Below are 26,602 nucleotides of genomic sequence, written 5' to 3' on the forward strand. Positions count from 1 at the left end.
TAAATTGATTGTGACATATAATATTAAAATAAAAACCATACATCACTTAACAATCAAATAGATTGCAATCAAAATAAAAATCATACATCACTTAACAATCAAATAGATAGCAATCGCAACCCTATGCTATATGAATAATGTTAGATGGAAAAAAACTAAGAAGAAAATTCTCTCATTCCAACACCTACCATTCCCAACATTGTTGAGAATCCTTCCCTTCATGCTTCTCATGATGATGATGACTCTTTAACTCAAGTTGTGTTGAAGTGCTTGGACATTTCACTCCTCAAAACCAAGTTGAGATTTACATGCTTATTCCTACATCTCTACCTAATGTGCCTACATATAAATCTGTCATCATGGCTACAATTGCACAAAATGTTAATGCTTCACATGTAAGTAGTGGAGGAAATCCTATCGATCAATATGCTTACTTTCCACCTTCAAATAATAGCCCCTTTTTTTCAACCATCTCCTCCACCTACCTACCCTAATGTTCCACCTACCTATCATACTATACCTTCAAATCCTCCATCACAACCCAAGCTTTCTCAATCCAATTCATCCATTGAAGCCACCATAAACCACTTGATTAAAAATGTTTCATCTTTACAAAAACAATTGACTACCTGTTGGTGTACGTTTTATCATTCACCGAACATTAGAATAAAATGCCAAGTACACTCTATCCTCTCTTGATCAAAATCACTACGTATGCCAAGATTGCACAAGAAAGACCATACGGCGACTTCAAGGTTTATATGCGAACAAGCGACTTTGTGTTGGGTAGCTACCTTGTGATGTATTGCTGAAATAAAAGGGGGCCTTACGTAGAATGGTTCACAATTTAGGACTTAGACAAATTTGACAATAGATGCTCTTTCTTCTCTCTCTTTTTTTTGGGGGCGAATTTTCAGATTTAGACTTTCAAAGTAAAAGATAAAAGGATAAGGATTTAGAAGGTCTATTCTACTCCTATGAATTCAAGAGACCATATTAACTAAATGAACTCAATAACCACACTTTGCTTCGCCTCTCTTAAGACAACTACACAAAGCAGATGCAATCTTCAAGGGATGTGCTTATGATCGGAAGTTAAGCATACACAAAGGAAAGCTCAGACTAACTTTACACAATGAACAAAAATCATTTGTTCATCAAAAGTATGAGCGGAGATACACCACGAATCAATACTTATCAAATCTTGCATTCATTTAACAACTTGAAATAAAAATCTAAACTATTGTGTTGAAGAAATTGAAAACCTTGCCAATTATTCAAATAATAGAGATTACAAAGCCTAAAAAGCACACAAGCAATATATTATCCAAAATGACCTTCTCGCAACAATTTTTCAAAAATCTCAAACTCTCCAAAACCCTAATTAGGGGTTCCCAAAACTCTAATAGTTCGAACAAGAGAAAACATGAAAAGTGGCACAACTGCTAATTTCAGTGGACTGGGCGCTCATGATCCTTTTCAGAAGATGCAATGTATCTAGACACTATTGGTCGAATCTCCTCCATGGTGACATGTGGCAAGTTGCCAATTTGATAGTCGACCATGTCCACGTCATCCGTACATGTGGCGAGAGTGTTTTCCCATTCAGCTGCCTTTGCTAGGAAGTTCTCATCAATGAGCAAGAATCTTGAAATCCTAGTGAGATCATCCTTGAGAATTGGCCCTAAAACTTTGAAGAAGTTTCCTTGAATCTTGGCCCACAAATTCTATGTACTCAAATGCTTCTCTCGCACTTCATCTTGCTACAATATCTCGGCTGCTACAAGGAAGACTTTGTCCTCAATACTTCTAATAGTCTTTCCTACCTCCAAACATCTAGCCTCTGATTTCCTCAAAGATTCAACCACGGTTGCCAAAGCAAAGTACCAAGTGCTGATATCATATATGTCGCCAGGTTGGATGACCTTTCCATCTACTAGATCCTGTTGGGAAAGCCCTTTGATGGTTTTCAAGCATGGGATTATTCCGTTTTGTATTTCTTCAATATCCTCCCAAGCTTCAGCTATGTCCTACATTCTACTCAATAAGGAAGAGGTGGAGTCATATGCTGATACTAGGTTCTCAACAAGTACGTCTGAAAGTGGCCTTCATGTCTTCATAATCTTTCATTGATTCTTGTGGAAGAGGTATGGGTGGAGTAACTGGTACCTCCTCCCTATCAATAGGATTTGTTAAGTGTTGGACATATTTCCTCACTTCCTCATTCTCAACCTCTACTTTCTTTCTCTTCTCGACTTCTTTGTTTATCCTCCCCTTCATGGTAATGCGGGAATCATCAAATTCCTGGACCTCTTGGATCTTAGTGGTCTTACCCAAACTTATGGAGTGATATCGTCTTGAGCTTTATCTCCTCTTGGCACTGCTACCCAAACTGTCCTGAATCTTGCATTGTTCCTTTGGATCAAAGAAAACTTCTTGGTCGGCTTGGGTCGTCTCACTTTACTTGATTTCTCAGAATTATGTCTCAGATTCAGGTTTCTCAACTTCTATAACCTTTGTGAAAAAGGGTTCCTAAACTAGTTCCTCCATGATTTCTTCAATTATGGGAGAAGGAACCCTCATCTCGTTGCCTCAAATTTCACTGTCCAACTCTTGCTCATCAATTAAAACTCTAATTGGAGCGGTGGATGAAGCGCCTTATAGTTGAATGAGCTTCATTTGACTTCTGTCGTTTACTCACATCTACTTCTCCAGTAATGTTCTTTCCTTTTGCTCTTATTGAGTTCTCAGTGGGCTTTGTCCTCTTCCTTGATCCAACACTTTCTGGCTTCCTTGAACCGCTGGATGTCACACAGTGATTCAAAGACATGGACTCATCAGTCCCCATGAGATCATAGGTGAAGGCAATGTTCCTTGCTTTGAGCTCTTTTGTGATCACAAATCTCATAAGATCACCCAAGTCAGATCTTTCAGAATTTGTCTAATCAACTAGAGCAAGAGATTCATTCTTCCAGGTGGTGTAATGTGATTGCTCGAATTCATTCTCTTCTTCAATTTGGTCAGCCACTCGAAATACCTTCAATGCCTTGATCAAGTTCAATGGGATTCTAGACAAGAATCTCTTCCTTATCTCGAAGTTATCAACAACATTGGCCCAATAGTCCTCGAGGTCTAGTTTGTGCTCAAACTTCTCTCCATTAACCATTCCCATCCGATGAAAAGGATTGAAATGATGGACAAGTCTCCAACCCTTTTCCGATACTGAGAGGAAACGACGCTCTTGTCTTTTGTTTTCGTCTTTGAACAATTATTAAATTTTCCAATTGTCTTGATACCTCAAGAAGTATAATTCTCAAACCAATTGATCAAATATTTTGACTCTCAAGATAATCGTTGATGAAGACCTCCTTGAAGAGTTCTTGTAACATGCATAAGGAATGCATCATTGACCCTTTTCAAATGAAACTTCTCCTCCAAGTGCAGTTGTGGATAGCAATCATAGACAGCGAACTGATTTTCTTTATTTCCAACAGCTCCTCTACACACAAGGCCTTTGTATCTGTATGTTTGGGCTAAAGAATAGATCAAATAGGAACTCATATAAATTGTTCTATTCTTTTTCAGATTTCTCAACTGATCATCTAAATTGTCACTTATGATCTTTACCTAGCTAATCATTTTAACTCCAACAATCACCTCATGAATAAAATAGTACATCCATGGCTCAAAGGGTGCACCTTGTTGGCTGCCCATAACTTTGTTTAACAAGACTGTGAGGTCTCCATTGTCCTCTTTGAAATAAGGCCTAATGAAGGTCTTAGACATCTTCGAAATACTTTTTCTAGGCTTCTCCAACCATGAATGGTTGATGTTAGCCTCATACTCTTCCATATTATCCTGATATAATTGGGTCAGGGATGCGGAAGGCCTCTCTAATTGCTACTTCACCAATATTTGCAAGTATCCTTCCATCAGGTGCCCCTATCTCTCTGTTCTCCGGATTATAATGTTTGAAACATTCTACGATCAATTCGGTACATTGAGCTGCTGGAAGGAAACTAGCAGCCTACACTATCCCATTTCGCATCATTTTCCATGCAATTGTTGTGGTTAACTGGGTATCCATGTCGTGCTTCCTCTTCTTGAATTCTCAAAGGTTTATGCGTCTGAGGTTTGTGTCTCCCACTTGCTTCCATTGGAAATTTATCTTCGATTCCGAAGGAGAATCCTTATCAACTTGGAACTTCATGTGGACTCTGTGAGATGGTCCAATTATCGAGGTCATCCAAATCTGCAAGTTTTGAACAAAATTAAGTTAGAATTTGTATTTCAAGTGGGGATTTGGAGTTTTGCAGCTAAGTGTATTTCGATTTTTTCAATTTTTCCAACACTTAGTTCTTAAAAAGGGTTCTCAACACTTAGATATTCTTGAAATCTCAGAAAAACCCTTGAATATGACCAAACTTGGGTACTTTCATGTCTGATTTTGATCAAAATCAAGATTGAGAATAAACTAGGTCCAAGATATTTGTTTAAGTCCATGCTAATACTGTCTTATGGAGAAGAAAATAAGAAAGAAGAGAAGGAAAATTTATTACATTTGTTCTTTCTTTGAAACTTTTGAAAAATCAGGTTAGGAAACCTGATATCCTGCCCATAAAACCAAATTCACCTTCAAAAGGAGGAGAAAGGAGAGAAGAAATGCTGTTTAAGATGGAAAATCAGAGGTTGATCTCCAAAAATTTGTGAATTTGCTCTTCAAAACAGTCAAAAATTCTTCTCCAAACTGTGTATGAACCTCTGAAATATTGTTGAAAATCCTCAGACCTGCACAAAGTCTCCTTCAAAATCTCTTCAGCCTGCAGAAAACTTCTCTCAAAAACTCTCTCTACTTGCTCTCCAAAGTTCGAACTTCATATGAGAAAATGAAAGAATGAATTGTATTTGTAATGAAGTTCGAATTCTCAATTATAAACACAGAAGATCTCTTAAAATTTGTTTCTATTCACTCTTTAGTCTTTCGAGTTGTAAGAGAAAGTTTCTAAATTGAATCTTAGTTGAGCTATCATCTCCTTGCCAAATTCGAATTGTGAATCTCAGTCTTAAATGAAAGTTTCTAATTTAGTTTTCAGTCCATGATTCGAACTCAATCTTCAATATTCCTCTTTCAAAAACTTTCTGCATTTGCCTTTAGTTTGTGTTAGTTTTAGCAATCAGATTAGCAGTATAGAACAGAAAATCAGAATGCAAAGTAAATCATATGCATAACACACATGTACCCTGGGAAAACATCCCTCTTGGAGGAAAAACCCAGCAACCAAAGATCTCAGATCTGATTAGAATAAACACAGTAGCAGATTACAAACGTTAACCCCTTTAGGGCACACAGCAACAAGAGCGAGCTTATCTGAAGATGAAGGATTGAATGTGTATGCAGATCACAGTTACTGTCAGCCGAATTGAGACCAAATTCGGCAGACCTAAGGTGCTTCGCCCATTATGTATCAAGTTCGGCAGCCCAGCAATGTCTTCGCTGATGATGAATTGGTGTTCGCTTGGCCTTGAGTGTGCTCGCTCAGCATGAACAGAAATTCGGCAGAGTTTAGGTAGGTTCGGATGTGCAGAATTAGATTTACTAAGCCTTAAAACAGGTTTGCTCCTCCTTGCACAGATTCGCTGTCATAGATAAATGCCCTAGTGCAGATATATGTTGCTGAGGAGGCCCGCTGCTGATCAGAGATGGTTCGCATGAGATAGATTTGCTTGTGTCAATAATTTCTTTAAGATCCTCAAGTCTCCTTTCATATATAGGAGATCATACACACAATAACCCTTGGTCGGCCTTGTATATTTAGGAGCCAAGTTACATTTCAAATATGGGTCAAGGCCCATTCACAAGTTACATCAATTGTTGCTCATTACAAGTTTCATTTGGGGTAGGACTCAATATGAGTCTCACTTAATTACACGTTACATATACCAGTCAGTCATACAAGTTACACCCGTCGCCCAAATAGGGCCAGACCCAAAGAGGGTTTACACAATAAAGTGATATGTCAAAATGCTGAGGCCGAGAGGCCACTCAGCATTATATGTACTAGGTCGGCCCTAGAGGGATCCAGCCTAGCTACAAATCACCAGTTTGAACTTGATCAAGATCCCTTGCTGACAGCGTGTGGGAATATTCTTTTCTTTCATTCCAAAATTAGCAAGTTTTACATAAGGCGAACTTGATGAATCTGATTCTCTTTTACTTAGGTGGACTTCATTGAAGTGTTTCCACTTACACTTGAGGTAGGGCACACTCTTGCCCTTCATATCATTGAAGTGTTTCTACTTACACTTGAGGGGCACACTCTTGATTGTCTTAAGTTAGGCACCATATACCATGCTCTTGGGCAGACTTCATTGAAGTCATGCACCTCAACTTGTAGATTGGGCGGACTTTGCTTGAGTTGGGCACCTTATGTCAACGGACTTCATGGATTTGATGCCCCATTGCTTGTGATGTTGGGCGGACTTGGACATATCTTTGCACTTCATTCCACTTGAGCGGACTTGGACACACTCTTGCCCTTCATATCATCTCTTTCTAGGGCGAACTTTGCTAGCTTCATGCACTTCATACCCTCTTCATAGGGCAGACTTCGAAGAAAGATTATCTCCATGGAAACCAGATCAAAATCCTCAAAATTCCTCTAGAACCCTAAAATCTAGGAACTTAGCTTTTTCGAACGCAACTTGAATTTTGGAGGAAATTGTTGATCATTTTCAGTGTAATTCGGAGCCAATAGTGCAAACCCTACATCCCCTTTCCAAAAATAGAAAAAAAGCAAACATCCCTAAATAGGAAAAACTTTCTAAAAATAGCCATTTCAAGGATCGCGCTTAAAATGCCAAAAACGAGACTTCCTAAAGAATAGGAAAAAGCAAAACTTTCAAAAAATAGAAAGTTGTTCAAATTCACTCAAATCAATTGCAATCTTCATCCTTTGGACTTTCTAAGCATGTTGACGACGTCTAGACTCTGTTTTGACCATGGCTGGCACAAACTGTATTATGAATTCCAAAACTTAGACCATTCAAAACTGACAAAAATGGTGTTGAGAGGTCACGAGGCTCTAACAAAAACCCTAGAAAGCAAGAAACAAGGAGGGTCCCCGTTTGCAATGGGGTGATGAGTGAAAAGGTCACAACACTACCATAACCCAACCCAAATCCATTATTCTTACATATTGCAATCTAGTCCACTTTCCATTGACATCCTTCATACTCCTCTTCCACAACACATTGAGGTTCCCCATTTGGAGAAATAAAAAGGACAAGGTGACCCCCACACATGTGAAAACATTTTCCGCTTTATGTAGTGCCTTCTTTCATGACCAAAGGCTTCTTGCAAAACTATTCCCTCATTCTTTAAAGGATAACGATTCGGAATGGTTTTTCTCCTTACCTGGATATTCAATCAATACATTTCAACAATTGGTTGATGCAATCATTCAACATTTTCAAAACAATATTGGGCCACAAGTTACTTGGACTAATTTAGTGCATTGTAAACAAGGTGCTAAGGAAAAAGTAACTAATTTCATTGGTAGATATAAACATTTCTCTGCACAAATTGCTTATCCTATACCTGATGGTGATATTCAAAGGATTTTCATTGATAATTTGTAAAAAGACAATAGAGATCAGCTTTTGTTTTCTGAATTTGCATCTTTCACAAAATTGTGCACAGCACTTCATAACTATCAACTTCAAGTGAGTCAATATGAACCCTCGTCATCTTTGACTCCAATTGATAGAAATGAGGATGTTCACCAAACATTTCAAAACTTCAGAAAACAAAATAAGAACTTTGTCAAAATCAATGGCAAGAATTATTCTAATCATATTGATTCTCAAGAGGCAGCAACATCAAACCTTGTTGTAGCTCTCTTTTCTTCAAAATTCACACATTGAAACTTCACTCCCCTTTCTAGTTCTTTACATAGCATCATACTTCAATTGATTAATAATAGATACTTCCACTCCTTGCCACCTTTTGACTCAAAAGCCTTTTGCCAATACCATCATCAACTAGAGCATGATGCAAAGATATGTATCCATTTGAAGCATGAAATCCAAGATCTTATTGATTCTAATGCTATAGTGGTGGATGGTGTGAATGATAAAAGACACAAATTTGTGACGCCTCCTAATCAAAATTTACAAATCTTTACCAATTGTTTTTTATCCCATTCTACGAGTGTTGTTGAGCATAATGATAGAGCTTTGTAGGTATGATGACATCTCTAATGGAGCCAACAATGTTGTGAACTCGATTGAGCAACCTAATCCTTTGGATGTCTATATGCTACCTTAAAGCAATTGCTCTTGGTAAGGCGTATGCAATCGCTTTAACATGGGGGCATACACTCCACTGTATGTTACAATTTGTGCACACACCACGAAATTTGGTTTGTAAACTTTGATGACACACCATGATATGCTTCATGACACTGCAACACCCATTTTGCAGTCACATTTTCAGATTATTTTGCAAGTCAAGGTTTTGTTTTGTAATCTTTGTGTTTCGTGCACGCTGCAGCATCCATTTTGCAGTCACATTTTCAGATTATTTTGCAAGTCAAGGTTTTGTTTTGTAATCTTTGTGTTTCGTGCACGCTGCAGCACCCATTTTGCAATCACTTTTTGTCATATTATCTAGCAAATGACATCTTAGATTCCTACCACATGCATACCATGTTATGAAATCTAAACCAACCTAGAAACATTTTCTCCAAGCCATGCTAAAATGGTCTAAGATCATAGTTATAAAGGACGGGGATGGGTACTGGTATGCTATTTTCAAAAAACGTTGAGAAGGGTACTTGCAGACAACTACACACACACACACATATACATAGAAAGAGAGAGAGAGAGAGAGGACATATTTAAAGAATGCTAAATACTAAAATGCCTAAAACTGTAATGACTTGGAGATGACAATGAAACTAGAAGAGGAGTCCCACTGCTTTCAAAAGCATAGTATGTCTAACCTTGGAGATGAAAATAATTTCCATCAACCAATATAACTTCAACGCATGTACACATCTTAAGCCTTGGTATTGTTTCGCCATATATTCTTACCTCTTTGGGATGTAACAAAACACTTGTAAAATTTTATGGAAAAAAAAAAGAAAATTACAGGTCTATTAGTGTATAGTTTTATTTCCTTTAATTGATGTCAACCGCTTATCTGTAAGTCTAGAAATACAATGTAATTTATAAGATATATTTTAAAAAACAAAGAAACTTCATCTGAAGTCTCCTAAAGTTTCGGTATGGGAGACTAGTGCAAGGGGTCAAGGTACAAGCCTTCTAAACAGAACCATACATTTATAACCAATATAAACTCTATACCAATTATGAGGCTCTTTATTTTCCTCGAACCTTCAACAATGTAACACAAACTTTTACCTGGATTTTAGCCAAATATTTGACAGCTGAAGAAGCTTTAGCTGCAAAAAACTTAGTTGATGATAAAGAGTTGTAGGGTAGGCTACAAGAAAATTATATGGAGCAAGCAATACATAACCATGGTAAACCTCAAAAAAAGTGTGGTTGTAGAGACATCAATCAGATCTATTTTAATTAAAATTGTCTCACTTCTCGTTTTCATTGTGATAGATACAGAGAACTTCAAACAAGAACCTAAAATATTTCACATGGTTTTGAAAAATGATGAAGAAATCTAAATTGCAATCAAAATTAATAACTGGTAAAGCAATATTGACAACATTCACACTACAAAAGCAATTACACATCTTCAGCATCATCTGCAATTCTGTTGGGAGAAATAAATAGTCATTTTCAAAAATTTGTTGACCACGAAAAGATGAAATGTCTTTCCTAAGACTAGTCTCAATCCACTAATAAGGTTCAAGGATATGGATTTTTAAGCCCTGGAGAGAACTACAATCACTGGTATAAACAGCAATTTATTTTTGGAGGTTTGGATTGAAAGCATGATAATCATCTAATGAAATCCTCCACTTGCTTCCTTGAAGAAGGCTTATAGAAATTTGAAAATTTCTCTACAACCATTAATTAGTCTTCAACGTACAAAATATACCACCCTGTCGTCAGTTGTTTAACTATTATGGACTGACACATACAAGGCAAGTTCAAGCACAAAGCTGTTTTAACTTAAATAGTAAATCTACTTACGTTGAACATACTGGATCGCTAAGCTTATTTAACTTGTACACACAATGACCTATATACCACCTTAATTTAATCTTACCTAAAACTGTTATTTATTACTTGATCTAAGACAAGGTCCAGAAGATAAACATATAAAAATTTCATCAGCCTAGTAAACATTGGGGTCACAGTTAATGACCAAAATTCTCCTTTTCAAATCTTGTCTGTTACATGGACACCCAGCAATAAAGAACTAATAATCTTCTTAAAGAAAGAACTAGCATACTTGAAAAACAAATCTAACATGACACACTTTCACTTGCTTTATGAGTATCACAACCAAAAGTCTGTAATATAGAACTGACAAATATCAAAGTGTACACACAACACAGGTTAAGATAAGAAAAATGACGTATACCTTACTGTCTCCTTCTCATCTGCTACAACTACTATTGGGATGAAAGGATGGAGCAATACAGCCTTAGTTCCTAGCTCACAGCCTGTATCCCAACTCGCATTTTGATCACTGACTTTGGTTACATCTGCAAGATACAAAACCAACTCTTATCTATCATTTTTGTCAAGTCACATGCAAAACACACAAAATATAACTTATTTTAAACAAGAAATAAATACTTTCTGGATAAAGGCAAATATGGTATTAACTGGAGTGTTGGCATTTTGCTATTCTATCAAGAGTCATGCTCTCTCGTTCTTCTCTTCTTGCTAATGATTCCTCGTCATCATTAGCTGGAGACAAAAGAGGCCTTGAGAAATGACCACAACTCCAACTATAAATAGTTGATTGTGGAACAAGCCCTCTTTCAGAAGTTGATGCCGTTACAGATTGGGCTAAAATTGAATCTGCTAATCCGGCATCTGAAGCAGTGCGCATATGAGGACTAAACTCTAATGAGCACACCCTCCGCATTAATTGTGTCCGAGTTGGGGGACTTGCGGGAGGAGTTCTGAATGTAATAGGTGCTGCAAAACATAAAAATGCAACAGCATGTAAAAATTTCATTCACATAAAATGAACACTTTAATTAATAAAAAAATATGTATATTTTTATCGCAACCACCACCAAAGTGACAGAAACAACTAATAAACTAATCAGCAGAATGTTTCTCCTGTTTAAGATAGAGCCTGGTGGCAACAATTGCTAAGTACTCTGTTTTACTCTAAGCTAGACCTCTGTAATACATTGCACTAACCTAAACATCTTTGCATCTTGCTTTATATAACTGTAACAGTTTAAAAAACCAACCTGGATTTAAATCTAACCAAGAAAATGAACGTGCCAATCCAGGAATAGCATGAACAGATGAAAGAGAAGCATCCCGGGGATGTCCAACACCACCTGTAGGCCTGACTGGCTTCACCACAACTGGCTCAACACCAATTATCCGCAGTATTTGATGCCCCAAACTCGCAACACGTGGAGAAGGATCCCTTGCCAATGTATACATTGCTGCAACACACTGAGCATATACTGCATTATCCAAGGATCTGGACTTCGGAAGCCTTATATTTCCATTACTTGCAGCATCAGTTAGTGACACCCTGGACTCTGAATGCTGGGAACCATCAGATGATGGAGATCCATGCATGACAGTAGACGATGCCAGTGGGCTACTGGCAGGTACCCTTACCTCTCGAGCTGGGGTACTACTGTCACTTCCTACTCTTAAGACTGGACCATGGTTAGCAGAATACACATTCAGTGATTGAGTTAACTGGCCAGCATTAATGTAGCTGTTGGTTGAACTTCTCACAGATGCCAATGATGGCAATGAAGTCAATGTGGAATTGGAAGGTGGCTTTAAATATGCAGCAGCCATTGGTTTCAGCTGCTTGTTGTGCCCAACAGCAAAGCGTGATAAGGCTGAAAAACAAGTTAAATCACCATAATTCCTTAGATACAATTAAATCAAAATTTTAGGCTTTAGTAAACAATGTAGGCTCCCATTTCAAAATAATCTCTATAACTTCAATATTTATAGACTTAACATGCTGAAGTGGCTTATAAAGTGTTTATTGTTGGAACTACTAATACCTATTGCAAGTTCAGCCCTGACAAGTGGACTGCCATCAGATAGCACTTTAAGGAGATTTTTTGCAATTTCTTGTTCTGCTTTACTTCTTTCTTCATCTTCGTCGTCATCATCATAACAATACGCATCTCTTGATGGCTCAGTGCCAGTATCTAGAAGAGTTCCTAAAGCATAAACAGCAGATGCCCTCACCTGAAAATCCAAGCACAAAGTTACAGCTGAATGTCCATTCCATGACAATGTTTAAGTAATGTAACATTAATTTGAATTCAACAATCACCTCTGGTTGAGGCTCAGATAGCAAAGGCAAACATATAGCTGTGGCATTTTCATTCAAGCCTAGCACTTGGGCCTCTGGAAAACCTTCCCACAGCTTTCCAAGACACAAACAAAGCCATTGCAAAAGCAACGGTTCTGGCTGTGCCTCACCTGGAGGAGCCACCTGCATATGCTGCAGGCATACATTGATTAATCGAGACTGCAAACATGCTTCCTGCCCTCGACGATGTCCGTCAACAATCACAGCTAACACAAAAGCTGCCATAGCACGCTGTTCTGCATAAACGTCTGTGCTATCAAGGAATTTGATAAAATATTGATGACCACCATCCTTCACTAAATCCACTTGGCACGACTGCAGATGTATATAACCAAAAAATCAGAATATAAAGAACAAAATCTGCCAGTTGATTAAACTTTTTCCTCATCCAGAACTGATAACATTATTAACACGTGACAATAAATCAGAGCCGGAACACAGGAAAAAATAGAACCATTGCCCAAGATCTAATATAAAGATGTCTACTTTGTTAATTTAAATTTATCAGCTATTCTATTACCTTGTCGAGAGCAAGAATCTTTGTCCATATAAACACAAGTATTTGTCGCAGTTCTGTGGCTGTTGTTTGAAGCAATTTGAGCACATAGGGAAAGATACCAACAGAAAGAGCCTGCAAAGCATCCAAGAAATATTGATATAAGAATAAATAAACTTAATACAGCACAGATACACAATCTTTCTACAGAAGTAAAGCCACTGTGAACATAAAGAGATTTGCCTACCAGATCCACAGCCCAGGCTCCCATGTCTAAGAATCTTCCAAGCAATACCAGAGCCCGACATCGGTGAGATTGACTTAGTAATACCTGCATTACACAACATTTAGATACCTTGAATCCAACAGTCATAATTTAAAATTAAACTTAAAAGTAAAAATAATAAAAGTCAAAAATGTAATGCAGTTTATATGTATATCCATGCATATATTCTAAGAAAGAAAAGGATAAAAACAGTTCAAAAGATTTGATAAAAGCATAAGTTGCAAATGATAATTCAAATGGTTAAGCAGGTTTTCTGATTTTCTCCACAAAAAATCAAGGGAGGGTAATGCTTGATTTTTCCTCAAAAATCAAGGAGTGATGTTTTACCGCGTGATGTCTGATGTTTTGCCACGTGATGTCTGGTGTTTTGCCACGTGATGTCTGGTGTTTCGCGATGCGACGTTTCCGGGTTTTGTTCGATTTTCTCCTCAAAAATTGTTTCAGGGTTTTTACCATTTTTTTCTACAAAAAATGATGATTTGCAAACTTCAGTTTTGGAGGGTTTGTCGATTTTTCCTCAAAATCGTGGTTTCAGGTTTCAATGCGGTTACTCAACATCAGGTTGGATGGATTTTGGTAATCTTGGTCATTAACACTTTGCAGATCCAGGGAGGGTCTCCGCCGCACAAAGTGTTCTTTCTGTTTGTGATCAAAAGACCTGCAGTGTCTTTTGTAGGGTAGTTAGTAGATAGAATGACCATTAAGGAAGGGTATTAGAATAAAAAAAATTAATTAGTATATTAATGGTCATTAGAGGTAATTATTTGCTTTATTTAGTTTTCTATTTTTAGAAGCGGTTGTTTTTTTTTAGAAACATCACTGTGTGTAATCGCCTATTTAAACAGCTCTACGATTGAACAAAAGCATCTGATTATTTTAAGCAATCAATTTTTCAGTCTCCCCCCATGATACATACATACATACATGAAATTAGTAGATTGTATCTAGGAAGACTTACAATGGACAAATTATCTCTTAACAAAAGTAGCCATATAGCAAAGCTACTCTTCCCCCATGATCTATATATATATATATATATATAGAGAGAGAGAGAGAGAGAGAGAGACCCAATAACCTAGTGCTCAGATGAAATAAGATTTTGAATAAGTAAATTATTACTGCATATGAAAGATATATATATATATAGAAAATAGTAATACAATCCAATCTGATATACATCTTTAATCCCTAAAAAGAATGCAACTCTGAAATTAGTAGATTGTATAAGAATAATTTCAATGCACAAATTATCTGTTAAATTCTTTAACAAAAAGAGCCATATGTTAAAGCTGATCTTCTCCCATGCCTACGTACATTTATCATTATGACTATCACTACTACTATTCTATTAATACTCTTGGCTGAGTTGATTAGGTATTGATCAATTTCAATCAACCATCCAGCAAACAATAGGCAAATCCTAGGTGACTGCCTAAAATAATTTCAACAAGACACTAGGGAGCATGATGAAGGTGTCAATCAATGACTAAAAAATGTTGCATGGAAAAAAGCTGCAAGCAACTGAATATAAGTAATAAAACACAAAATAACAAAAATTCAGCCAAAAGCAGCACAGAAGCAAAACCAAAATCAGCTAAAATTGAACCCAATCCAGCATAACAATGAAGGCAGCAAGCCTAATGTCTAATTCTGATACTATCGGTTTACTACATGGAAGTGCAGATACAATATTACAAATGTAAATAAAAACATATACATCAATATTACAAATAAAGGCCGATAACTAATATAGGTTAATTAGGTTCATAACAAGTACCCTTATATAAACTCCACTCCGCTCTGCAATTTTTCGCCTATCTTCTTCAATGCTCGGTAATAGGGTTGGTTTTGACCTCTACATAGCACATGCGAGCAATGAAATTAAGGGTTTTGGCTCGACGAGTGTTGGATTAGATTGCACTCCACCGTGCTCAAATGCTTTGCAGAAATTTGAAGATCACTTCAAGAATGCGACTAGGGTTTCTAAAAAACATTCACGACATGTTGCTTGGAGACGTGGTTCGAGCGCTCCAAGTTTGGCATCTTAGCCTCCCTCCCCTCCCACCAAGCAAGAGAAATTGGGCTCAATTTATTTGGGTAGTGATGTGCTTTCTCATTTTGTCTAGGTCCTCAATGGTTGTGGATTCCAAGATTATGGTTGAAAAGGACCGATGCTTGGGTGAGGGCAATGCTACAATTGGTGGTGGCAAGAACACATGCCCTACCTCAGATGCATGCCAGCTAAGTCCCCTTAGATTTCAAGGCATCTTTGCACCAGAATTCTCAGGTAGGGCACAAGCCTTTTCAAACCTCCAAATTGCCTTAAAGCATCTCTCCTTTCGGCTCCTCTTTACCCCGTGCTTCTGGTAATCTGGAACTGCCCTTCTCAATTCTTCCTTCAGCTTCAGCATCAGAGATAAACCTGGGCAGTTTTATCTGAGATAGAGAGGAGTTCCTACATAATAACGCCCTCATTTGCAGATTTATGATAACTTGGTTTTTTCGCAGTGATTTTTTATGAATGAAGCCATGGTTCCCTTCCTTCAACCCTCACACCTAGACATTCTCTTTTGCTTATCCATGGATAAGTCTCATCTCCCCTTACAATTCTAAGAAATCGAGTGCTTGAAATCTATTGGTGATGGTTTGGGGAAGTATCAGAGCATATCAAAAGAAACAATCAATTATGAAGGTTCCACTAGTGCACATCTTTGTGTTGAAATGGATCTCTCAAAAGGTCTTCCTGCGGAGACTGCATTAAGGGATGGTAACAGATGTTGAAGACAGCCAGTAGATTATGAAAAAATTGCTTTCAAATGTAGGTTATGCTTTTCAACAGAACATTTCACTTCCCCCACTGCAACAAGAAACATTCTCATGTATGGGCACAGCCCACTTGGCAGAATGGGGTTGAATCCCATCATTGTATGGTTCCTCCCAATGAAAAACTAGACACCACTGCCCCAAATTCACTTCATGACAACTTTCATTCATCGTGCACCTCTCCTTCGTAGGCTTGCTCACTCCTACAACTGAGTCTGTGAAAGCAGTTAATTCCAATGCAAGCATCTTAGAGGGTTCTCATATTCTAGGGGACAATTCTGACATCAATCTTGCTCTCTCCATTGTTTCAACTAAGGCACCTAAAGCCAATGTCTACAAAGAAATTTCGAATAGGGAAGAATGTATTGAAGGGAATTCCTCATCTAGGATTGAGCAGGAGTGCACAAAAGTAAAGAGGAAGAAAACTCCTCCTTTAAAAGCAATGCATGCTATGACCTTAAGGTCAACAAAGAAATAAAAAACTGAAAAATGTAATTCCGATGCACACTCTTTCGGGTTATGCAAATTATGACATTTGTGGATTTAATTTATACAGGAGTGGACCCCTTGTCCACAACTTACCTAAATAAAAAACAAGTACCCTTATAATTGTGAGTAAATTATACCATTAAAACCTGCAATGCCATATCAAAGCACTGCTACAAAATAAAAAGAAAAAATACAACTCAAATAATTGAAAGGAAATAATTCAGGACAAACACTCTTCGCATAAAAAAGCTTTTCTTTTGCTTTATTGGAAATCATAAATAATCGATTTGAAATCTAAAAGTACTACATACAATGACTGCCCACAAAGAAAAAAACTGTTTTGTTCCAACACATGGCCTATCAAAATATATTATTTTCTAACAGAGGCACTTTGTCCTTTTACTACCAGAGACCATCACTCACAGGTAGGATGTTACAGAGGTCCTCCAAGGCAGCAAGGATGGATTACCTACTTTCCAGTATGCCTGAGGCACTCCTTGGATATATACACGGGTGAAAACTCAATGGGACAGTGTCTAGCTTTGTGTACATCTAAGGCATCCCTATCCTCTTATTCTAATAGTAGGTGTCGTAGATGTATTCCTATTCAGCTTGTTTAACCTTCAATTCCTCATCATCTGCAATCCAAGAACGGAGTATTCAGTAAAGTTAAACTAATATTTTCCTTTACCACTCTTGAAACTCGTCAACCTTTGATGTTTATAGTGGTCCTTGCAAGTAATATGCTTCTTCCCAGGATTGTCCAACCAGGTATACCAAGAGTTTTGTGGTGAGTGAGGATTATATCGCATGTGTGATATATGTGACTACAATAGTTTCATGCCTCATTCCTATTCCTTCGATCTCATTGCCTATTTTAACTTTAATTTAGTTGGGAGATCCTCCCTACTTGGTAATGTACATCTGGACATGTATTCTACGACCAGGGTTTAACTCTCACTTGTTGAACTTCCGTTGTTGTACTGATTAACTTAAGTTTTAACCACTTACCCAGCTTATATGGTTCTTTCATACCCTAGTATCGATCTGTTGTAGCTGGGTGTTCTTTCTAGTCCCAGTGACATTCTCTATTGTGCAAACAATTATGCAAAGTTACTGATTGGATTTCAGGTTTGGATTCAAGTCTGAGGATTTGGGTATACTAGTAAGGTAAAAAAAAAGTTGGAGATGGGTACGTTTTCAGTATGTCCACATAAAAAACAGAGAAAGCTCAGAATCTAAAAAATGTGAAAGTTCATGACTTCATACACACTGAACAGTAAAGACCATGAGCTGAAGTTATGAGAGACTTAGATGGAGTACTAATTCTTACAAAGAAATAAAGGATCTGTACATCATGAAGCTTGTTGCCTAGTTCATGAGGTATAGAACTTGAAATGAACTTCAATCAGTTCAAGAAGAAAAGATTAAAGGTCCATTCTAATTAACAGAAAGAGATAAGTAAATTTTGAAACCAAATGCTCCCAAAGTACTTATCTCTACCCCATCCCAGTATTTTCATGACAGCTTACATATTTATCAAATGGAATACATCAATAGAATAAGACATTAGAGAATGGTAAACACAGTTACTATCATTACTATGAGAATCCCAGTGGATTCTCTGCAGGTGCATTCTCTGCATTTGCAACCCGGATTCACCCTGATATGTCCATGGACATACCCAGATGCAAATTCAACCTACATTCCACGGCCCAGAACATACCAGGGCACAAACCAAATCCATACCCTTTTCCAGAGCAAATCAAACCAGAATGTGTGGCCATTGGAGGAGAGTGAACACAGCAATTTAGATATTATAAGAAACATTGACCCATACAGAATTAGCCCAAACAGAATTTATAGTTATGAACAACATAATTTGAACAAAAATAGCATAAAAAAAGTTAAAAAATTGTAAAAAAAAATTCTTGTTAAAAAAAATTTAATAACCGTTGTACAAGTTCTTACTCTCTTCTACTAAGTTTTATTTCATATCCCAAGGTTGCTGTACTGGGAACATTGTTTCTTAATGTTTATCCTTATTATACTAAATCTGAATATAATAAATCCTTATCCTTGAATATTATAAACATAGCAAAATTTGATTGCCTTAAAGTTTTCCTTATTCCCAAGAGAGTAAACAATCATTTATCAGCTAAACAGTTCACATTTTGCTTCTTGTCCCACATTTTTGATAACCTGACTTGCATCCATGCAATTTCACTAAACGATATCACATCAAACTTTCTAACCTCTATAGTGGTTTAAGGTGGAAGAAATGATAACATAAGTAAATTGTTGCTTTGTCAATTAGAAAAGACCTTGCAATGAATAAGGTTTTCACTGATGCATAATGCACAGAATAAAATACAAAAAGAAAAAAATCCATATTACAAGTAAGCAAAAATGAATTGAAGTACAGTTATAGATGTATACAACATATAATCAAATTTCCATAGTAAAACAAAACATGCAGGTTGTCAAATGCATGTATATGTATTTGATACTTTATTGATCTTGTGATTTTCGTAAAAAACAAACTGAATTACTATCCTGTGACAAATAGCAATATCAAAAACAGCCATATTATAAAAGTGATTATTGCATATTACTATAAAGCACAAAAAATACCACATGCATACTTGCCTTTATTTTCACCTGCAATTATATGGCAATTAAAAACATATTCAGAAAAAAACTGAAATTTACCTGAAGAACAATAGGAAGCTGCTCCGGTGGCTTTTTCCGTTCAGATCCATGCTCAAGCCACACCTCAAAAGCTGTCAATTGTTCAGTGAAGAAAGGACTTGGCTAGAAAGTCCAAAATAGAATGAAAGTTAGAAAAAAAATATCCATGGCCTACAAAAATATTTGATAGATTTAATCATAGAAGCAGATATGGTGATTCCTCAGCAATCAGATTCATATCAGATCATCACTATTTTTTCCCAATTGCAAACACAATTCTGATGGGTGTCTTATTGATGCTTTAATCATGCAAATAAATTCCAATTTTCTGAAAACCCCACAGCTTATTTGCAATTAAACCAGTTTATTCAATTTTATTATAAATACTTGGTTTACACAAGATTGGGATTGACTTGGCACTTGGATCAATTTAGGCACGGCTAAGTACACTCATTCTACACACCCTCTGCAAAAATCCATTTCATTCTCATTCTCAAACAAGTAAACACCATAGGAGTCTCTTATTTATTTCAAGTTTTTTATTTATTTTAAAAGTTAAGAGTAGTTAGGCAATTAGGTTTTATTTTTAACTAGGCCATTCATATTTTAAACCCTAGAGGGTCTTCAATATTATATCCTAACCATAATAATGGGGATTTATAGCCTAAAATTTAAAGCCCTTACAGAATCGTAAGCCTGTTTTTAACTTTCCATATTAATAGAATTATTAGGTTCTATGTTTCAACTCTTAACACTAAAGCACTTTAGTTTAGGGTTAGTTTTTAAAATTTTAGTTACCCTAAACAATTTTTTTGGTTTAGTTTTAATGTTTAGGATATTTTTGGTATCAACAAATTAAAATGCATTTTTTGTGAAATTAAATGCAGTTGGGATATACAGCAAGATGGCAAAGCATGATATTAGGGCTTGCAAACATTACCCCACAACTGTCACTCATCAAGCTTTGTTGTTTCTCGAGGCTTTTGCAAAAGAACAAAACAAAGAAAGGCAAAAAAAACTATTGGATCAATGTCTACTAAAGCAAGAGCTAGTCCTTCAAATGAGAATTAACCTTCACAATGGCAGGAGCCTAGTGCAAATTCCTCTATACCTTTCACATCCAAAAAACCAAACAAGTTGGGGAAACATAAATGCTTTTTTTAACCTCCTAATACCCCTATAGCTCTACCATCTTTATTGTACTAAGTCGTTGTACTATAAGAGCATTAATGAGCAAGTCAAAGAGCCCATTGCTAAATTATTGTACTATTCTAGCATCCCATTCAAAATTGTTAGGTCTCCATACTCGAAAAGAATGATTGATGAAATTTCAGTTGGAAGTCTGGGACTCAAGACTCCCTTATATAAGAGGTTAGGGAATAAAATATTGAAAGATGCGATTCTCAATGTTTGTGATCTCCTTGCCAAGCATCAAAAAGAGTGGACTAAGACAATGTATACAATATTGTCAATCTAAGTTACCAGTTTTTTAGGATAGGAGGCTGAGTCCTGGGCGGCTCAAAACTGGTCTGTGTCAGATTTGCTATGGATCCAAACAAGGTTTCGTCCTCAACCTGTGAGTTCTGCCCTGGCAAACCCAGTGCAAATTTTGTCCCCAAAAACTCCAAACCACTGAATTTCATGTGTAAAACATTTTTTGACTTTTTGTAAAAAAAAATTGGAAAAAGGTAAATTCACCAGCCCCCTCCCCCACCACCAAATTTTTGCTATACAAAACATCTAAAAGGCAAAACCAAATTCATTTTTCATATTGTGAATGAAAAACAAAAATATTTTCCTCCATTGCTGAACTTATTTTCTTGCTTGCTATTGCATGAATAGAGTTGACTAAAAGGCAAAACCAAATTCATTTTTCATATTGTGAATGTAAAACAAAAATATTTTCCTCCATTGCTGAACTTATTTTCTTGCTTGCTATTGCATGAATAGAGTTGAAGATTGAATTTTGAATGCTTCAAGCTGGTTGTGCTATCCTATCCATTTGCAAGTGTTAGTTTGTTGTCAAGGAGATTGTAGAGGAAGATTTCTTTCTCTTAAAACACACAATACATAAGTAATTAAATGTTGAAAATTTTGGTTTTGGTCAAGGCAATGGTGGGATATTTTAGCGAAAGAAGTCAAATTGCTACAATGGATGACGATATGCATTTTGATGTTTGTTCAAAACAATCATTTACATCTCAGGAAAACTCACACTTACAAAAAAATTACTATGTTAAGCTATTAAATTCTATTCATTGTTGAAACTTACAAATTTGAAATCAATTTGAATTTCTTGCATAATGCACATAATTATATGTCACAAAGATGTGACTTGATAGTGTCAAATTGTGTCAAAGACGATCAGCATATTGGCATAAACAAGATTAATTCAAACTCAAAATGGGAACTTGGCCATCTTGAAGGAGGCATTTAATGAATGTGAGAATAATCAATTTGAGTCAAGCAGGGACGTGGGTCCTTCATATTAGAATATTTAATTATATTTTAGTCACCTATATTTAGTTCCTTGTTTAATGGTCATTTAGCTTTTTAGTTAATTAGCTTTTAAGCTTTATTTAGCATTTAGCTTTTTCTTTTTAGTTAATTAGCTTTTAAGCCTAATTTAGCTTTTAGCTCTTTAATCTTTTACTTTAACGTTATGTTCTAATTATAGAACATCATCTTGTAACCTCTATATCTACGTGTGTATATCGTTCAATGTAATCATCCAATTATTGAATCATTCATTCAATTTATTTTTCATGGTATCAGAGCGGGTCGATGGGATTCTTTAAAGTTTGGCGAATTTTTTAATAAAAATTCATACCCTTCTTTCTGGAATATTTTCCAGATTTTTTTTTTATTGTTTTTTAATAAAAAAACGATTTTGCTTTTTAGAAGGCTTGTTGAAGGTTTCTAGTTCGCGGGCAAATTTCTTTGTGCTGGGCAGCAGTTCATATTTTTTTTTAAGCATTCTGGAGATTTTCGGGCCTGCAACCTGGAGTTTTTTTTGCAAATTGAAAATTTTCCTAGGGTTTTTGCAATTTCGACTAAGGTTTTGACCCTTCAGTTCAAGTCGAAATTTTATTTTGCTTGCAGATTCTTGGTGGGTTTTTCGAGACCTCAACTGGGTCGTCATCAGATTTTTCTGGGTGCATCGTTTTCCGTGCCTCGATTTTTGAGCCGTCGGATCTGCAATCTGTTTTCAGATTCTTGGTGGGTTTTTCGAGAGCTTTTCTGGGTTGGTCTCAGATTTTTCTGGGTGCCTCGTTTTTTTGTGCCAACAAATTTGCCTTGGAATTTAAAAACAGTTGACAATTTCTGCTATTTCTGTGGACGTTGGGATTTTTGCTGTTTTTTGGGCACCATTTATGCTGTTTTAAGTTTGCAGAAAATTTTAATTTTGGGGTTTCTTCCAAACCTCGAAATTTGCACCTTGGAATTTGTGCCAGAATTCTCCTCCAAGGTTTCAAATTTTTTGTGTAGCTGCTTCCATTCTAATTTTTGAATCAGATTCTTCTCTCTCATGCTTTCACTAGGTAGACCTTGTTCAACCTCCATTTTCGTGATAGCATCTTTGACCAACATCATGTTGGAACACAGTCAGAAATTCAACAGCTACCACAACACCTAGAAACAGTGCATGTTCACGATATCTGAATATCGTTGCCTTGATCAGATTGATTTAGGCCAGACCTCGTCTTACAAGTCCCAAGGTTTTTACGATTTTTCCTTGAAAATTTGTCTGTCGGTTTTTTGATTTTTTTTCACAAAACATCATGGGAGGCTTTTCACGATTTTTTCCTCAAAAATTGTTCGCAGGGTTTATAATTTTCCCTTAAAAATTATCTCATCTGTAATCCGTGATATTCGCGTAAGATTTTAGTTATCTAGGTTTTACCGTTTTTTCCACAAAAACGATGATTTGTAACCCTCAGATTGCTTGGTTTTTCGATTTTCTCCTCAAAATCGTAAATTCTCTTTTCGAGGGTTCCTATTTCAGGGTTTGATGGTTTTTTCCTCAAAATCGTGCTTTGTTGCAGTCAGTTTGGGTCGCACCTGCTAGGGCGAACATCTACAACCGTGGTATCTTGCAGTCGGTTTTGGAGTTGGTACTCTTCTACAAAAGGGTTTGCTGATTTTTTCTTCAAAATCATTGTTTCAGGCTTCAGTAATTCGTGTGTGCCAGATCTCTAATTTGCGTGTGAAGGTTACATTAGCTTGGATGGCTTTTGGTATTCTTGGTCATTAACACTTTTCAGATCCAGGGAGGGTCTCCATCGCAGCAGAGTGTTCTTTTCATTTGTGATCAAAAGACCTGCAGTGTCTTCTGTAGGGTAGTTAGTAGATAGAATGACCATTAAGGGAAGGTATTAGAATATTTAATTATATTTTAGTCACCTATATTTAGTTCCTTGTTTAATGGTCATTTAGCTTTTTAGTTAATTAGCTTTTAAGCTTTATTTAGCATTTAGCTTTTTCTTTTTAGTTAATTAGCTTTTAAGCCTAATTTAGCTTTTAGCTCTTTAATCTTTTACTTTAACGTTATGTTCTAATTATAGAACATCGTCTTGTAACCTCTATATATACGTGTGTATATCGTTCAATGTAATCATCCGATTATTGAATCATTCATTCAATTTATTTTTCACTTCAACATCGTATTTTGCAGCCTCTCAATGGATCATAGTCTCATAGACTGCTTTGTTTCTTTGTAATTTTAAATTATTATTTGTAACCGACAAAGTTATTGATCCGTAGGATCAAACTTAAAACTTAGAGACAACATATGCATTGCAATCGGCAAGATCAATAAGAAAATTCCATATTTGTTGTTAAATACTATTATTTGGATTCACCTTCTATCTGTATCCATTCTATTTACCATGAATCTTTTTAAAGAGCATTTGTCCTCTATTTTTATAAGTATTTAACATTTTTAGTATACAATATTTTTTCTGATATAAATCCCAAGCAACTGAATTCAATTAATACTTTTGGTTTGTCAAGTCCACACCAATCCCATGTACTGCTTCTATGGAATTTATAATCCTCAATTGCTAGTGACATACTCCTTTGAAATGCATAAATTCTACAAGATAAATAACACAAATCACTATGAGAAATGCCAAGAGGTACATGATGATATAGTTTAAAACCATTCCAAAAACTTACTTGAAACTCGGTATTTGGATCACTAAGCAAAGTTGGTAGCTGAGAAAGACATATCTCTGCTGCCATATCCCATGCATCCCTGTAAAGCCAGGTTTAGATGAAATGACTCAATCAAAATCCACATGGACATGAGATCAGAATGTGAAATGCAATCATTTTTTAAATAATTACCACATTGGGTGCTGATGAGTAGGTGGTAAGAGCGGAAAGGAAACTGGAGTACAGTTTGCAGAGCGCATAATACGTTCTGCCAGTAAGAAGTTCCTGAAGAGACTCGCAACTAGAAGGTCCTGCCTAAAAAGCCTCTGAAAAAGTTCTGCACAAATGGCAATGGATTCTCACATACATTCAGAAGAAGAATCACTAAACCAATGAGGCAATTACAATACAGACAAGACATATATAAAAAACATATGTAAAAGTTATTATACCACGTGGTAAGACATTCCATGCAATGGTATCTGTAACTGCAGTAAAAATCCAATTCAGTTCTCCCAAAAGAGTTTTACGATCAATCTGCCGCCCAGGTATCTTGTCAACAAGACTAGGATCAAGAGAATCCCGAAGCAGTGAGCGTGTACAAAACCTGAAAGCATGAACAGTGTAGAGAGTCAGATGCCAAAATCCCCCAGAGGCGTTCAACATTAAAGGATATGCTAGAGCAAAGAACAAGGATTAAAGAATGTAACATTGAAGATGTGAGCTACGAACTAATATTGTTTGGATGTTCAACAATAAAAGTTATTCTCTAATCTAATAAAATGAAATAGCCAAAAAGCAAAAAATATTGATTATTTAATTTCAGACATAAAAGTAAAGGTAGCTTTTACAGTAGCATTTCAAAAGAGTCAATAAGAGAACAATTATATAAATGAGATAAATGAACATCTGTGACTATATCCCTCATCCAATTGAATCATGGCTTTAATGCACATAAATTATCCAACATCTGGAATTTCACAGGATAGTACATAGCAATGGAATTACAAATATGTCCGAACATAGGTTAATAGAAAACTCAATAGCAAGAAGTACACCCAAAACTACGTACCTTCAAAAAGTAGCCATTTCAGGCAGACCAACAGCAAAACGTTTGAGACAACAGATGGAAAAGACGAAAAAAAAAAAAAATCAATGGACTTAAGCTAAAAGCCTCGAAATATGTCTATGTTATAATAACAGAAAATAACAGGCCTATATGAGCCACCAAACCTTCATTGATCTCTTCCAATCCCAAACTTCACCTTTCATTCCTTTCTTTTATTCTGACACTACAACACCTTATACAACAAAACTCTAAACAAGAACTAAGAACCAGACTACGAATTTTCATTCTATTACAAAATGTCATATGCTGAATAGCCCCAATCTCCAGCTAATAACCTATAGGCCATAAGGCCCCCATTATTACTGAATTTTTATTCATCAAAATAATGAGCTAAACTCTGATGTTTTAAGGAATACATATATCCCAGATGCTGCCAAACAGACAAATGAGCTTAAAATGTCACAACTAGCTGTAATATAGATTAGAGGATGCAGAAAATAATGCCTGTGGAACAAATAAGTGCAGACAAATTCCCAACCACAGCCAAAAAAAAGTTAAATGAATCTACTGAACTTAAATTATATTCCTTTGTAACTGTTGAAGGTGGCAAGTCCCTTGAAACTGCTGCAGTAATGAAAAATAATGCCCTCTCAGGTGGGGCCCAGTAGAATGAATCGCTGAGAAAAAGACAATTTAAACTGCCACCCAGCTATTTGGGAAAATAACTTCAAGGATGTGAGGGTCCTGAAGGGAAAACTTAGCAAACAAGAACTGTGACCCAATAGAAAAGGTAATAAGTGGATCAATTTAAACTTACCAGATTGCACGCTGAGTGCACCATTAATGCAGCCTGTGGAACATTGTTTGAAATTTGCACTAAGTAGTAGCTGAAGACAAAATATTTAGAAAATTTACCCAAACACTAGCAAGTCACCCTGTCAAGGGGCACAATTTCTTCACAAATGGTGAGAATCTGAATCCGTAATAGGATGTGCTCTACAAAAAATTGGATGAAATGATACGCACTTTGGATTGGATGGACCTTAAAAAGCTCGGAAACACACAGAA

The 26,602-nt window shown here is 36.3% G+C and overlaps 1 protein-coding gene across 2 annotated transcripts in view; it reads right to left on the reverse strand.

Moving 5' to 3' along the window:
* Positions 1-26,602, reverse strand: part of LOC131074294 (regulatory-associated protein of TOR 1) — a 71,865-nt gene that overhangs the window by 15,772 nt on the left and 29,491 nt on the right. For both annotated transcript variants that reach the window (XM_058010879.2, XM_058010880.2), the window contains exons 7-17: positions 24,918-25,072; positions 24,658-24,802; positions 24,487-24,565; positions 19,330-19,431; positions 13,267-13,350; positions 13,044-13,154; positions 12,485-12,838; positions 12,207-12,396; positions 11,418-12,035; positions 10,816-11,133; positions 10,568-10,691 (exon numbers count right to left, since the gene is read on the reverse strand). In XM_058010879.2, the coding sequence (XP_057866862.1) occupies positions 10,568-10,691; positions 10,816-11,133; positions 11,418-12,035; positions 12,207-12,396; positions 12,485-12,838; positions 13,044-13,154; positions 13,267-13,350; positions 19,330-19,431; positions 24,487-24,565; positions 24,658-24,802; positions 24,918-25,072 (2,280 nt within the window). The remainder of the gene's footprint in view (positions 1-10,567; positions 10,692-10,815; positions 11,134-11,417; positions 12,036-12,206; positions 12,397-12,484; positions 12,839-13,043; positions 13,155-13,266; positions 13,351-19,329; positions 19,432-24,486; positions 24,566-24,657; positions 24,803-24,917; positions 25,073-26,602) is intronic.

This window comes from Cryptomeria japonica, chromosome 7 (genome assembly GCF_030272615.1).
Source record: "Cryptomeria japonica chromosome 7, Sugi_1.0, whole genome shotgun sequence".
Taxonomy (NCBI): Eukaryota; Viridiplantae; Streptophyta; class Pinopsida; order Cupressales; family Cupressaceae; genus Cryptomeria; species Cryptomeria japonica.